The 17,206-nt window shown below is 35.2% G+C and overlaps 1 protein-coding gene across 11 annotated transcripts in view; it reads right to left on the minus strand.

Moving 5' to 3' along the window:
• The window catches only part of RBPJ (recombination signal binding protein for immunoglobulin kappa J region), a 218,639-nt gene that overhangs the window by 28,088 nt on the left and 173,345 nt on the right, over window positions 1-17,206 (minus strand). For 10 of the 11 annotated variants that reach the window (XM_043572831.1, XM_043572834.1, XM_043572830.1 and 7 more), the window contains one exon: window positions 12,524-12,562. In XM_043572831.1, the coding sequence (XP_043428766.1) occupies window positions 12,524-12,562 (39 nt within the window). Of the gene's footprint in view, window positions 1-7,226; window positions 7,285-12,523; window positions 12,563-17,206 lie in introns of those variants that run through there. The other variant, XM_043572837.1, reaches the window with a different exon arrangement.

The following is a 17,206-nucleotide window of genomic DNA, read 5'->3' on the forward strand; positions in this document are numbered from 1 at the left end:
TGATAAACTGGGTACAGTAAAACTGTGAGAGGCTTGTCAAACGCCTTGAAAATCTGACATTTGTAAATGTATATACAAAGTATGAAAGCTTAAGTTAATTCAAATATTATTCTATGCTAGATGATGATAAAAGCAGTAGCAAGTATTACAAATTTCTTAAGAGACCTGGATAAAAAATTTAAATGTAACAAAATAAAAAATAAAATCCATCTCTTAAAACACTGTGCTATAGAATCTGGATTTTCAATCTAGACAAAAGGCAATGGGAGATCTTAAGGGTTTTTTTAAATGTACAATTATTTTTCCGTTTCAGTTAATTTTTTGTGGTGGAATAGGGAAAGGATTAGAAAGTATTGAGACACAACTTGAAAAAAGGTTGACATACTAAAAAAGAAGTAACAAGATAGTAGGAGGGGAGGTGGAAAAGACTTGATAATTTTTTAGATCTTTTGTTTTGGGAGCAGTAAGTGTATATTAACAGACTCTGTTTGACAAATGTGAATTCTGAAGCATCCCGGACCTCCAAGCTCTAAGTATTCAAAAGGCTGTTGGAAATACTCATCTGTAGTTCCGGAAAGGGGTCTGGGGGCAAAAATAGGGTTTGCTGGTGTGTAGTTCACACACAAAACCACAGCAGTGAATGCAATCTTGGAAAGAAAGCATAGTGACAGGAGAGTCAAGAAGAAAATGTATAAAAGGAAATGGAGAAGAACCAGTAAGAGAGAGAACTAAGGCTGTGCATTAGATGCTATTGAAGGAGACAACCTTGAAGAGGTAACTATCAAAGGGTGAGATGCTGCAGAGGTCAAGGTCATTTTAATTTTAGCAAGAAGTCTAACAAATGCCAGGTAACAGAAAGGCTTATAAATTATTTGTAAAATGAGAAGCCACTGTAATGTCTAATGGGTAAGAAAGGAGACATAAATATTGGCAACACCTTCAAAGGAACGGACAATAAAATGACCAAAGATCAGTATCAAAGGAATAGCTAGTTGTGGAATCCATAAGTGATCGTGCCAAATCCTACTAGCATTTCAAGGGTGGCAATACAGAAAGCATAATCTCAAAACTGCTGGGTAATGGATAAGGGGTACAGTCTGGAAAGGATAACAATAAGGTTTCTGAGTGGTTGCTAAGTCAGATGCCTGATCATAGAATTCAGGGTACGTAAGAAACCAAGAACAAAGTCAGAAGGCCAGTCAGTATCTTGACAAAGCTAGTGGAGAAGTCCAGTTCTTAGCATTGAACTTGAAAAAGTGATATATACTTGAAAAGAGAAATTTTAAGTAGCAATTTTAAGTATACTTACTCCTAACACATTATATTTGCATTTATAGTGACAAGCTATACAATGACAAGCATTATATCATTAACCATTATATCATTATAATATCTCTATTGTATCAGTCAGCAGTTACTTCATATGTTTGTCAGATTCCACATCTTATTTTTTGTCTTCCCAGACTACAAAGTCTCTGAGACATACTAGTAGGCATATTTTAGAAATGGGGGAGAGGTTAAATAACTTCCGCAAGATGATAAATACCCAGGATTCAAACTTAGGTAGTGCAACTCTCAAGGACAAAATTATACTATCAGATACTTTGCAATCTCTTTGCTGTGACACACACACACACACACAGGTCTGAATGTTAACTCTTGTCACCAAGCCTGAGTTTTCTCACCCATAAAACATATGTGTAGATACACGTTTAAAGTTAGCCCCACAAAAGGACATCTACAAAATGTCCGTAAACTCTTCCCATTATTATTGTTGTTGCTATTATTATTATTATTATTATTTTCTTAGAAAGGAGAAGGGCAGGAGGGCAAGGCATGGCACCACTTCCACTGGAGCTACAGAGCAAACTTGAAAAGGGCCTAGAGGTAAATGTTCAGGCGTATCACCTGACTTGGCACAACAGGTAAGCTGCACATTTACCCATCTTCCCATTCAGGATTTATTGAGAGCCTATTACATCCTGGGCACTGGTCATCATGCTAGTTGCCTATGTTGGAAGTAGCTGTATACAATTATGATTATGACAAAAGATTTCAGATCTCAAGCTGTTTATGGTGATTGCAGATGACAGCTCCAGTTTTCATCCTTTCCCTTTCTTAAAACAGCAACTAGAACCTTAAGATAATCAATAATAGTTGCCTTATAACTAATTGGCCATATAGCTTCTTTCAAAAAGGAAAAAAAAAAACCTGTTTTCTTAATAGAACATCGAACACATTAAAAATTATGTTCTCTGGTAATTAAAGCCTGATCATTTCCTCCAGCATCTTAAGTAGCCATAACCAACAATCAAAGATATATTCTGAAGAAACACAATTAAATAATAAAGCCCACAGAATGCAGCCCATGTGCCTTTCATCCAGACAGAGTAGGATTTTGCCAACAGAATGGGGTTTCAATTTCAGTACTATTGACATCCTGGGCAAAATAATCCTTTGCTGTGAGGGACTATCCTGTGCACTGTAGGGTGTTCAGCAACACTTCTATCTACGTATTTGAAGCCCGTAGCACCCTTCCTCAAACTATGACAACCAACACCGTCTCTAGATAATGGTAAATGTGAAGGGAGTTGAAGGACAAAGTCACCTGGGTTGAAAACCACTGGGTTAGAGAGAAGCCAAAAGTATTCCGACAAGATGGCAAAATCATCCATTGTCTTTTTTAAAAGAATAAGGGAAATTTTAGCATTGGAAAGCATAATGTAGGTATCGTAAGAATCTTACTAGAATTACTACTTTGTATTAGTGAATTCTGAAAAAGAATGACAAAGTTAAATCCCAGTTTCTTGGAATAGTTATTATTCTAACAAGTCTGAAGTATATTCTTTGTTAATTTCATTTAACGATTCCTTAGAACGTAAAAATTATTTGATGGGGCATCTAGGTGGCTCAGTTGGTCAAGCGTCAGACTCAGGATTTCCGCTCAGGTCATGATCTCATGGTTCCCCCTCCCAAATAGACAAAGGCCACCATATTATAAGGATTGGGTCATCATCACTTCTGTATTCTATGAAGTTTATTTTGGAAATAAACCATTTCACTACTTCTTTAAGGCTTTACCCGTGTAGAGAAAAATCGGAGACTTGAGGATTTTGAGAACATGTAACAGTAGGGAGTGCTGACATTCAAAGGTTAAGTCATCACCTCGGTTCTTACATATCTAGGCCTGGTTGATCCAAACTTGGCTCCTTGAATCCCAAGGACCCCGCAGACCCTTCCTATTCCAGCTCATTTTCTTCTTCCCCCAAAATGTCCTATAAACATATGACTGGCCTAAGGTGAATATTAGTTGCAACCATTTTTATATGAATTATTTACCAGTTATAAACTACCTAATAACCATACAGAGCAAAGATCACACGTTACTCTCAATGTATACTCAACTTTATAGTTTTATTTTACTATAAATCTAAATTCATCTCATTTCTACTTAGTTTATATGGTGTTTGCTACCCATGGTTCTTATGATAAAGTAAAATCCATAATTAGGTTAAAACATGAATAATGTACTCTGTAATATAAAACACTTAGTAACATCTGAATACAAATAAAGAACCAAAAGAGACATTAATCTGACCTAAGTTAATAAAGAATGGAGGATTCTCTTGTCACAAATCAAAGAGGGTGGATCATAAATGGACATAGCAAACAGTAATTTTAGCTATAATCCAGGGTAGGTGAGAATACATTGCTTTAAGAGTTTCTCAGCAGGCACTGGTAAAATGCTTCTCAAAACTGCATGCAGTGGACAAGAAAGAAAAGAGATCCAAAAAGAAAAAAATAGGGGCTCACTGAAAGGCAATGGAATCCCAAAATTAATACACAGATACTGACAAAATATATATAACCTGTGAAGTAGACAACAGATACAGAGGTTAAATCTTAACTATCATCTTAGAATGTTACTACTTACTCTGGAGCAACCTTGAAAACAAACCAAGAAGTAGCTTTAGATACTGAGTTTGTCTATAGGGTGACCAGGAGAGTAATTGAGGTTTGTACATGTACAATGAGAACAGAGGGGTGGCAGTGAGACCAACAGAGAATAGGGCTTCAGAAAAAATCCAAAACAAAACAACAGTGTTATAGTCCAAGTGATAGAAAACAGGTTTTCAGACTAAATAACATAAAATAGTTCCAACAATTACAATTACAGCAAGCCCAAGGGGGGGGGGGGGGGAGAAAGAACCTTACAAAAGAAATCCTGGTACTAAATTAATTCAAGCAAATGCATGAATTAGTGGGTACCAGTCTGCAGTGTCACAAAGGGGAAGAAAGTTAAGAGTACATGACTTTGAAGGTTACCCAGAACACAAATATATTCAAAATTCCAGTTCTAACCTGATTGTTGACAATAGGGCAAAGTCTCTTAGTACAATGGGGTATTAGGTTGAGTAATATCTATGTTTCCTAAAAGTATGTGTTACAGTGCTGTTGCCGGTCATAACTCCAGAGTTCAGACATACTCTCACATAAGGGATAGGCACACATTCCTGGAGACTGACACCTAATTGCATTGCAACTAATATTTTTACTGATGGCCCCAGGCTATAAATGACAAAACGAGAAGCCTCCACAATAAAAGAACAACTGTTTCTATATATTAATATAAGGTCTGGGCATTCGGTTTTATTTTTGAATCCAGTCTGCTGTACCCATAAGCCACATTACAGGGACTATTTCAGGAGAGTAGGATGCCCTTGTAAGTTAGTACTCAATTGATTCTATTTGTATTTCTGAAAGAATGCAATTATTTAAAAGGAAAAAAAAGTGGATCTATAATAACACTGAATAGTAAGTACATAGTGTTAACTATCCTTAATCAAAAATTTAAATTTTGAGGAGGTATAATTGTGTTTTGAACACTACCCACAATATCATCCTCTAAATAAAAAGGCTTTTTTTTCTATTATTTCTTAATTTGGAAGATGAGGGTACAGACAGAGTAGGGTAGGTTTAGAAGATTTATTTCTTAAGGGACCTTCTCTGAATTAAACTCCCTATTTCCCCATACCCCAATAAAAGAGATATAAAATTCCTTTAAAAAATATTTTTGATAGAATAAAAGACACTAAAGTTTTCCTAACAGAAAACTCTTTAAAGGAAAAATGGGAAAATATTATTAAAAGGAACCAGAGGAAACCTAAATTTGCTATACTATCAAAAGGGAAAACTTCCTAATTTTTAATTTTGGGTTTAAAATTAAATTTTTATCATAGAATTGGTCACTGATTTTTACATTCCAATTTTCTGTTCTATACAAACTGTTTTGCTAAATTTGCTTTATATTAGCTTTGATAATAAAGAATAAAAATCTGTAAGCTTGCCATCTTTAAAAAAGATTTAAAAAGAAATAAACCTTAACTGAATTCTCCCCTTGAAGATATATTAATTCCTTTTAGGGTATTTTTAAAGGATAAAAGCAAATAAAATCTTTTACAACTTTATTTTTTTAAATGTTTATTTACTTTTGAGAGAGAGAGACAGAGTGTGAGTGGGGGAGGAGCAGCGAGCGAGAGAGACACAGAATGTGAAGCAGGCTCCAGGCTCCTAGCTGTCAGCACAGAGTCTGACGCAGGGCTTGAACTCACAGACCGTGAGATCGTGATCTGAGCCAAAGTCGGATGCTCGGATGCTTGACCGACTGAGCCACCCAAATGCCCCTAGATTTAACTGGAACACAGTAAAATGTAAGTGTACAGTGGGTTGTTTTGGTATATGTATATACCATCACCACATTACAAAGATAGTCCTCATTCCCGTTTCTCTTCTGCCTCTAATCCCTCCTCCTGTCTCTCCCTGTCCCCGGGGAAACCACTGATCTGCTTTGCCATTATAGATTTGTTTCCATTTTCTAGAATTTTGTGTAAATGAAATCATGCAGTATGTATCCTTTTTTTTCTGACTTCTTTTGAAAACAGAGCATAATTATCATAGGATTTTATCTATGTTGCTGCATGTATCCACAGTTTATTCCTTTTATTGCTGAATAGAAATCCTCTGTAGAATACATCACAATTTGTTGATTCACTCACCTGTTGGTAGATGTTTGGGTTATGCCTGTTTGGCTATTATAACTGACACTACCACAAACACCTGTGATCAAGTCTTTGTATTCACATTATGTTTTAATTTCTCTTGATAAATATGTAAAAATGGAATGGCTGCACCATATGGTAGCAGTGTACTTAACTTTTTCAGAAAGTGCCAGGTTATTTTCCTAAATTGTTGTATTACTTTACATACCACCAGAGTATAAGAGTACCAGTTCTTCCTACTAGATATCTCATTGTGGTCTTAATTTGCATTTCTTTAGTGGTTATTTGCCACAGTGTCTGGAGAAGTACCTATCTAAATCATTTTCCTATTTAAAAAATGGGTTATTTCCTTATTATTGACTTTTTATTATTTTCATAATCTGGATACAAATGTTTTACTCATAATTTTGAAGAGGTAAAATTTATTCATTTCTTTCTTCCAGAGTTAGTGCTTTGGTGTTATATCTAGGAAATATGTGCCTAATCCAAGGTCACAAAGATATTCTCCTGTATTTTCTTCTAAAATATATATAATTTGAAGTTTTACATTTAGGTATATTTTAAGCTAATCTTTGCATATGGTTCTAGCCACGGATCATAGTTATTTTGTGTCTATGTATATAAATGACAGGGGCATATGGACATACAAATGTTCCAGAATCTTTAAAGACCCTTTAACTAAATTGCCTTTGCACCTTGAATGAAGAACATATACCTCAAAAACTTCCTCTGGCCACTATTCTGTTAGGGTGATTTACCTGGTTGTCTTTACACCAATACCATCCATGATTACTGAATGTAGCTTAAGGTTCTTTGCATTTCCATATAAATTTCACAGTTTGTCAACTGTTACAAAAAGTCCACTGGGATTTTGACAAGTATTAAGTTGAATCCATAGATCAATTTGGCAAGAAGTGACATCTTAACAATATTGAATCTTCTGTCCCAAGAATATTTATTCAGGACTTCAAGCTCTCTCAACAATATTTTAAAGATTCAAGTGCACAGGGCTTTTACATCTCGTGTCAGATTTTCCCCTAAGAATTACATACTTTTGATGTGATTATATATAGTATTGTTTATTAAATTTCAATTTCCCACCGTTCACATAAAAAAACAATTCATTTTTATGTTGATCACGTATCCTACTATCTTGACAAAACTCACCTATTAGTTTTAGCAGCTTTTTAAGATTCCATAGGATTTTCCATATAGATGATCATGTCTGCAAATAAAGACAGTTTTACTTCTTTCTTTCCAATCTGGATGGCGTCCTTTTCTTTCCTGAACTGATTGTACTAACTAGAACTTCAAGTACAATGTTAAATGGAAGCGGTGAAAGCAGACAATCTTGCATTGTTCCTGATCTTGAGGGAAAACATTCAGTCTTTTCACAGTTAAGTATTGTGTTAAACATAGTTTTTTTGTAGGTATACTTTTTTAGCAGGAAATACCCTTCTGTTCCTAGTTTGATGAAAATTATGATCAAGGATGAATGTCAAAAGCTTTTCTAAATCTCTTGAGGTGACCACATGATTTTCCTTTTTGTTCTGTTAATATAATGAATTACATTGATTTCCATTTGTGAGATAAAGCCACATTGTTGTTTTCATTTTGAAAATTTAAGACTTTTTGCATCTGTGTTTGTAAGGGATACTGGTCTATTGTTTTATTTTCTTGAAATGTCTTTGCCCTGCTTTTAAAACAGGGCAATGCTGTCCTCACAGAATGCACTGTGAAGTACATCCTACTCTCCAATTTTCTGGAAGAGTGTATATAGAACTGGTATAATTTACTTCTCATACGTCTGGAAGACCTCAAGAGTGAAATCATCTGAGCCTGTCGTTTTCTTTGTGGGAAGGTTTATAATTACAAATTCGATTTCTTTAGACATTAGGGCTATTCAGTTTATGTTTCTTCTTGAGTAAGCTTTGGTAGTTTGCTAATTTCAAGAAATGTGTGCATTTCTTCAAAAGTTGTTGAATTATTAACAGAAACTTATTTATAATATTTGTTTGTTATCCTTTATATATCAGTAGAATCTGTAGTGATGTCACCTTTCTTTCTTCATAGTAATTTGTACAGAATCTGATTTCTATCTGCTATGACTGTCCTGCTTGAAAGATTTCTTTAACATTTCTAGTAGTTCAGGCCTGAATATGATAAGTTCTTTTCCATTTTTTTATGTCTAGAAAGGTCTTTATTTTGTCTTGCCCAGGGACAGAATCCCAGGTTGCTGCCTTTTTTTCCCCCTTTGAGTACTTTAAAGCTCTTGTCTCATTGTCTTCTTAGGAAGATTTCAGATGAAAAGTCTCTCATCATCCTCATCTGTCTTCATTCCTTTGTACACATCTTTTTTCTCTGTTGCTTTTAACATTTTCTCTTTATCACCAACTTTAAGCAACTTGATTATAATATGCTCCAGTGTAGCTTTTGCGCTTGGGTTCACTGAGTTCTCAGAACTATGGTTTTACAATTTTCACCAAGTTAAGGAAAATTTCAGCCATTATCTCTTCATCTATTCTTTTAATCGTATCTCCCCCTTTGCTGACTCCAATTACTTGGATATTAGCCCACTTGAACATAAACCACAGCTCCCTTACAGACTGAGTTATTTTACCCCAAGAACTTTTTCTGTGTTCTTCATTTTGGATACTTTCTATTGTTATGTCTTCAAGTTCATTAGTCTCTTCTTCAGCAGTATGTACCTATAATTAATCCCATCAACTGTATTTCTTCATCTTAAATATTGTAGTTTTCCTCTCTAGGAAATCTGATTTAGATACCTTTTAAAATCTTCCATGTCCTCCATTTAACTTGTTCAATCTCTTCTCTAGCTCAGGGATCTGCAATTACAATCATAAACCAAATCTGATGCACCCCTCTTTGTGACAGAAAATTGTACTCCAGCATACAGACATGCCTATTTGTTTACACATCGTCTGTGGCTATTTTTTTTTACAAAAGAGCTGAGTAGTTACAACAGAGGATACATGGGCCACAAAAACTAAAATGTTTACCACCTGATCCTTTAACGAAAAAAAATCTCAAACTCCTGGTCTTAGCACACTGAACACATAGAAGACAAATACAATAACTGCTTTAATGTCTTTGTCTAATTCCGTCAGATGTTGTCACTGCTGGGTTGGTTTTAATTGACTGAATTTTTCCCTCATTATGGATCATATTTTCCTGCTTTTTTGTATGACTGGTATATTTTAATTATATGTTAAGGCACAATAAATCTGACTTCTGAGTATTTGATACTTTTCTATTCCTGTAAATATTCTTGACCTTTGTCTTGGTATATATTTAAGTTACTTGGAAAGAATTTGATCCTTTCAATCTTGTTTTTGAGTTTTTTAACAAAACTTTTACCTAACAGTAAAATCAGCAGCATTTGGTGTTGGCCAAATTTTGCACCATTGTTGAAGGAAAATCCTGCTGTGCAGTACTGTAGTAGATGCATCATGAATTACATTTTTCCACTTTAGCTAGTGGGAACAGGCAAGTTTGTAGTATGAGCTTCAGGATGTTTTTCCCCTCTAAATCTTTAGCTTGATTTTTATCCCCCAGCCTTGGGTAGTTTCCTCACACTTGTGTGTTGATCGATACTCAGCTGAAGATAAGAAGGGACCTTCTGCAGATCTCCAGAACTACATAGCTCTTTCCTCTCCAGCTCTCTGCCTGGGAACTCTAGCCACCGTGGACCCCCGGATTCCCAGCTCCATCTCCTTGGTTCCAGGTGCTTCCTAGGCTCCACACCTGGATTCCTTCTCCCTACATCATGTCCTAGAAACTCTCTAGGTACTAAGTTGGGGCAACTGTGGAGCTCACCTCACGGGTCTCCTGTCTCTCAAGGCTCACTGTCCTTTCTTGCTTGCCATCTGGTATCTTGAAAAACATTGTTTTAATATATTTTGTCCAGGTTTTTTCAGTTGTTTCAGTTTGGAGTAATTCCAGTCCCTGTTACTCCATTTTGGCCAAAAGCAGAAGGCTTAAAAGCTTACAAAAATTTTCCAAACAGGGAAAACTGCTTAAAGAGTAAATGGAAAATCATGATAAAGTAAACAGGGCCTAATTATATTATTGTATATATTTAAGGAAAGGAAAATTTCCTTATGATCTTTATTACCATCACAGTGACTGCTATTTTTACAGAGGTATCCCCATTAAAAGCAAGTGATTTATTCACCAAAATATATTCTATGGTTAGGAGTCATTCCAATCTATTACTACTGGTAATAAAATAAAATAATCTATTAAACTATAAATTTCAAAATGTCCATAAATGTGAATTAAATAATTCTGCTTCAAATTTCTTCCCGATATATACAAACAAGTAATTGTATATAATGTCTTTAGAGAAAAAAAAAACCTTTCTAATTTAAGTAATTTCAGACTTCTAGGAAAGTGGCCAAAGTAGGCAAAGAACTGTACTAGTCCCCTTTCCTCCAGACTCCCCAAATATCAGTATTTTACCATATTTGCATATTATGTTTTTAAATAATTTAAGAGCTCATTGTGGATATACAGCCCCTGAACCCAAATACTTCAGTGTTCATTTCCCCAAAACAAAGACATGCCCATATACAAGCATAATGCAATTATCACTGATACAATACTTGTATATACAGATTTTATTCAAATGTTGCCAACTGTCCCACAAATGTCCTTTATTTGGAGTATGGAAGGCAGTGTTGAGAAACTAATGCCCTTGCACCAAATCAGAACAGCCACCAATTTTTCTAAATTAATTTGAGCTCAAATACAGACATTCCATTCATTTATATATTGATATCTATGGCTGATTTGGGGATGTAAGAAGAGATGAGAAGTCACAACAGCCTCAGTGTGGCTAAGTCTAATATGTTTATTATCTGGCCCAATATAGAAAAGTTTGCTAACTCCAGCTTTAAAACAAAAGAAAATTTTTTTCCCGGTCCAGAATTTAGGTGAATTTAGCTGTCATGATTTTTTTGGTCTCCACTAGTCTGCTATTCCTCAGTCTTTGTTTTTCATCGTCTTGATAAGTCTGAAGAGTAAATGTTGTTTACTTTATAGAATGTTCCTCATTTGTGTCTGTTTCCTTATGCTTAGACGTAGCTTGTGCATTTTTGGCAGGAACATCACAAAAGTGACATGATGTCATCCTCCTGAGGATGCACATGATGTTTATTTGTCCACTACTAGTGATGTTAAATTTCAATCACTTCATTAAGGTGATATCTGCCAAGTTTCTTCACTGTCATGCTCCTTTTGTTCCCTTTATAATTAATACATACTTTGTGAGGATACACTTAGAGACTAAGTAAATGTTTGTTTCTCATCAAACTTTAAACCGATAGTTTTTCTGCCTGAAACAATTATTACTGTAGTGGTTGCCAAAGTGTGATTTCCTAGTTCCATCATTCCTTCTCCATTTATTAGATGGAATTCTGCTATAAGAAAAATTCCTAGCCTCCACTACAGAGGCATTTCTTTAACTCAGTGTAGACTTTTAAACTATATTTTATTCTGTGGGTTCTATTACTATCATTATTTATTTTGAAGATTAAAGTGCTCATGATTTGGCTAAGGAGAACCTATTTAAACTGGCTCCCTTTCTGTGTCCTTGTAGCATGTCTCCATCATTCTTTGAGTACAACATTTTTTTTAATAATAACAATAATGTGGAAATAACCCAAATGGCCATCAATGTGAAATATTAAAGAAGGAGCAGTGTGAAGGCAATAAAAGACTACGGAGATATGAAAGAGAACAAGGTAGAAGATGTACGGTTAGGTGGAGCTAAAAGGTCCAGAACGATGGTAGAGTATGATGCCAGACTTAAGAAAAGAAAAAGAAAAAATGACAAGGATATGCTTATACATGCATATAATTTTCTTGAAGGATACTAACAATGCAGGATTAGCATAAACTCTAGGGCTGTAACTGTGCAACGGGTATCTTTTTTATTTACAAATGCTGATTGAAAAAATTTTAAATCATTTAAGACTAATCCTTTCAAATTTAACATTTGTAATTAAAATGTATATTGTAAAATTAATTCGCATAATTAGAACACAATGTAGTATTTATAGTCTCCTTAAAATGGTTAAAATCTTATATTTCTTTAAATTTTTTTAAAGCATTTATCTTTCAAGTTTCACTTATAATCAATAAATTATGATTAGCTAAATGCAGCTAGATTGGCCAGGTATCGGAAGCTATCTTTACATTGTTGCCTTTGTTATGTTCACTATATCATACTCAAGATTACTTCTTAAAAGGTTTCATTTTCCCCTTTGAACTATACCTGATTAGCCTGGTTTTGGGGGGAGGACGTAGGGAAGGATGGGAAGAAGCTTATGATCTAGATACCAGTATCTGAATCACTTCAAGAGCACCTAATATCATTTTTAAGATGACAGGATCTGGTATTTTCATTTAATGTTTGGGTGAAAGACTAATATAATGCTTACCTAGTGAGTCGTTTAGGTGGAGGCCGCTCACCAAATTTTCTGGAAAAAATAAGAAAAATAAATAAATATATATAGGCTGTTATTCCACAGGAAGCTTTTTAGGCACCATGAAATCTCCTTTGCGACGTATACTTCAACTCTACTAAGAACAGCACAAAGGGACGTCCTTTAGCAACCATCCTTACCCAGAAATAACAAAATACATACTTTAAAAATGGTTTCTAAACAAAAACAACACACCCTAAGTACGCCTTACATACCCACTCTGAGCATGTAGCACAATGATCAGAGGAGTGTGACCAATACCTCCTAGAGACACCTTGCAAAAAAACCCCACAACTAACCAAAGACACCCAGTCTCACACAATCTGCAGCACTCAGAAAAATCCTCACAGCCCAAGAGGTGGTATAGAGCTTACCAGTGTCTGTCATGTGCGAGGCACTTTGCTATACATATTCTATACATTACTCTTTTTAATTAATATAAAACAATTCTGTAAAGCACATATTGGCCCATTTAAAAAATGCAGAAAGCAACTTGCCCACTAAGTAAGTTAAGTGGCAGGCAGAGTTGAAATTTAAACTCAGCTGCTGATAAATAATACCAAAGTTTGTATGGAACCATAAAAGACCAAGAATAGCCAAAGTTATCTTGAAAAAAGGAGAACAAAGCTAAGGGTCTCACAATTCCAAATTTCAAGATATACTACACAAAGCTGTAGTAATCAAAACAGTATGGTACTGGCACAAAAACAGACACAAAAATCAATGGAACAGAAAACCGTGAAATAAACTTGTGTTTATATGGTCAATTAATCTATGACGAAGAAAACAAGAATATTCAATGGAGAAAAGGGTCTCTTCAGTAAGTGGTGCTGGGAAAGCTGGGCTAGTACATGCAAAAGAACGAAACTACACTACTTTCTAACAATACATACAAAAATAAACTCAAAATGGATTAAAGACATAAATGGGAAACCTGAAGGCATAAAAATCCTAAAAGAGAAGTAGGCAGTAACGTCTCTGACAGTGGCCACAGCAATATTTTTCTAGGTAGGTCTCCTAAGGCAAGGGAAACACAAAAGCAAAAATAAACTACTATGACCACATCAAACTAAAATGCTTTTGCACAATGAAAGAAACCATCAACAAAACAAAAAGGCAACTTACTGAATGGGTGAAAATATTTGCAAATGATATATCTAATAAGGACTTAATATCTAAAATACATAAAGAACTTCTACAACTCAACACCCAAAATAATCTGATTAAAAATGGGCAGAGGACCTGAATAGATATTTTTCCAGACATACAAATGGCCAACAGACACATGAGAAGATGCTCAACATCACTAATCATTAGGGAAATGCAAATCAAAGCCACGAGACAGCACCTTAACACCTGTAAGAATGGCTAAAATAAACAACACAAAAGATAACAAGTGTTGGCAAGGATATGGAGAAAAAGGAACCCTGCGCACTGCTGGTAGGAATGTAAATTGGTACAGTCACTGTGGAAAACAGTATAGAGGTTCCTCAAAAATTAAAAACAGAAATACCTTATGACCCAGTAATTCCACTACTGAGTACTTAAACCAAGGAAAATGAAAACACGAATTCAAAATGATACATGTACCCTTTTGTTTATTGCAGCATTATTTACAAGAGCCAAGATATCAAAGCAACCTAAGGACCATTGATAGACAAATGGATAAGGAAACTATGGTGTGTGTACACATACACACACACACACACACACACACAATATCATGAACACATTAAAAAAAGGGGGGGGAGATCTTGTCATTTGAGAAAACATGGATGAACCTAGAGGGTATTACACTATGGGAAGTAAGTCAGATTGAGAAAGACAAATACCCCATGATTTCATTCATATGTGAAGTTAAAAAAATTAAAAATCAGAATCCGACTTATAGAGAATAAACTGATGGCTGCCAGAGGGAAGGGAGTGGGCGGTGGGCAAAATGGGTGAGGGGGAGCAGGAGACACAGGCTTTCAGTTATAGAATGAGTAAGTCACAGGAATAAAAGGCACAGCATAGGGAATATAGTCAACGACACTGTAATAGTGTTGTTCGGTGTCAGAATGTAACTACACTTACGGTGAGCACAGCAGACACAGAGAAAAGTTGAATCACTATGCTATACAGGAAACTAATGTAACACTGTGTCAATTATATGCAAACAAAATAAAAAAAAAACCTAGATGTTGACTACTCAAGAAGCTTCTAGTACATGGCCCTTCAGAAAGAAATAGGCTAAGTGGACAAACAAAAGCATTTCAACTGGTTATAAGAGGGCAAGGAGAAAAGCTTGAGCAAGGGTCAAGAAAGCACAATTTAGGCTGCAATTATAATACAGCACGGAGGTTAAGAAAAACTCTCTAGAGTAAAATTAGCTGAGTTCAAATCCATGATTTAGTATTTTCCTATTGTGTAACTTTGAAGTTACCTGACTCTCCAGACCTTAGTTTCCTCACATGGGAAGAGGGCACCGTGACTACATTTACCTCAAAGAGGTGTTGAAGGGATTAAATATGTTAATATTTAGAAACACATAAAATAGTGCCTGGTATGCAGTAAGTGCTCAACAAATGTTAGTCATTATTACTACACTTTTGTTATAAATTGGCAAGCCAAAATTATGAAATAAGGAACTAAGCGTGATGTTAATAAGAATAAATAAGTATAGAGGAAGAAGAAACTAACTTCTACGTGATGACCTATTTCCACTGCGAGGTTCTCTAAGAGATGGTGGAAGCACAACACTTGAAAATGGACCAACAGAATTGTGTTTTCAAGCAGACTGAAGTTACAAACAGGCTAAGTGACTTGCTCATAATCAGTTACAGGTTGCAAAGCCTAATTTGACTTAAGAGTTCTCTACTGTACTTAATGTCCCACAAAATTATTAACTTTGATGATAAAAGCCTTAGCATCTGATGTAGTACATTTTGTTGTGTAATTTAATGCTATATGACATTGTTTATGAACTCAGGATTTATAAACAATGGGTATCTGTGACTACATTTTTGTTAACCCTGAAATACTGAAATAGTATTCTAACTCAAATAGTACAAAAATAGGAGTAAACAATCTAAGTTTCTGTTGGAAGAATTACTTATTAATTCTTTGATTTTGCCCTGCAGGATATTCAATTTTAAAAACCAAGAAACGGGGCGCCTGGGTGGCGCAGTCGGTTAAGCGTCCGACTTCAGCCAGATCACCATCTCGCGGTCCGTGAGTTCGAGCCCCACGTCAGGCTCTGGGCTGATGGCTCAGGGCCTGGAGCCTGTTTCCGATTCTGTGTCTCCCTCTCTCTCTGCCCCTCGCCCGTTCATGCTCTGTCTCTCTCTGTCCCAAAAATAAATAAACGTTAAAAAAATAAAATAAAATAAAATAAATAAAAACCAAGAAACAAAACACAATGTTTTAGCAGCAACATCAGCAGGGCCACTGAAGACCACAGGTTCTAAACCAATGAACTACTGAAAAACAAAAAACAACAACAACAAACACTCACTGAACTACTGGCTAATCTGTAAATTTCAGTTCTGGAATTAAAGCTGAAAATCTACTCCTGAATCTTTTTCCAAACGGAAGACTTTTTTGAATTTTTCAAACTGATTACACGTACCATTAAACTGCCTTACTACGTTAGATATAGTTTACAAAAACCAAGAAGTTTAAGACAGCCTTTAAAATGTTTCTTTGCATATACTGTGTATGTAAGAAAGAGCACAGTTGCACTTTATAAAGACAAGCAAAGTGAGGTGGTTAAAACGGTGAAAATTTTACGGAGACACAGCTAACGAAATAAATAAAACTTTCCAATGGAGATCATGACATGGTACCCTTCATACTAGCATTCCATACTAATATTCCAACCATCAGGCACCCTTTCGGATCTGACATAGCTTTATTACAGGACGAGTAAGAGATCCACTGTACTCACAATTGAAACATAAATTTTGTTTCTCGGTGCTCTGAAATGCTTTCAAAATTAGATTAACAACTAAGTGCTAATTAAAATATCTGTCTCTATTCCTTTTTGGAAATACCCCTTGGATGAAATCAACAATTACACAACATTCTCTTGCAGAATCCCTCCTGCCCCTACAGAAAACATGAGCAAGAGAACTCAGCAAGTTTGCATGTTGAGCTTGGAACAGCACTTCAAAATTTAGCAACATTCTATCTAGGCACCATCCTAAGGTGAGGAATCTGTTAATAAAATTAAATTGCTTCTTCACTAGATAATAAAGCACCTCCATTAACTGTTGCGAGCGATCCCAGTCCCTTCTTTAATGCATACGCCATCACACTATCTCATTAAAACTAACGGTTACTGTATTTACTGCAATAGGGGAAGAATAAGAAAATGGGTTTTTAAAGAAAAGTCATGAAAGCATTTACTAGGTTCACAATGAAGTATTCTGAAGCTTGCAGCTGAACTAAATGCTAATTATTTAATAAAATTTATAGGTCTACATATTTTAAAATGTCAAGTTACATAATAAGGTGCATTATGAATCCTGTAATTTTCACTACTAATCTGATATACAATATATACAACTTCAAGAATTATCTACTGCAAAAAAGAAGGTCCATTTTTAAACATGAATGACTCAAAAAAATTCATGATGTAATATTTATATCATGCAG

This window comes from Prionailurus bengalensis, chromosome B1 (genome assembly GCF_016509475.1).
Source record: "Prionailurus bengalensis isolate Pbe53 chromosome B1, Fcat_Pben_1.1_paternal_pri, whole genome shotgun sequence".
NCBI classification, from domain to species: Eukaryota; Metazoa; Chordata; class Mammalia; order Carnivora; family Felidae; genus Prionailurus; species Prionailurus bengalensis.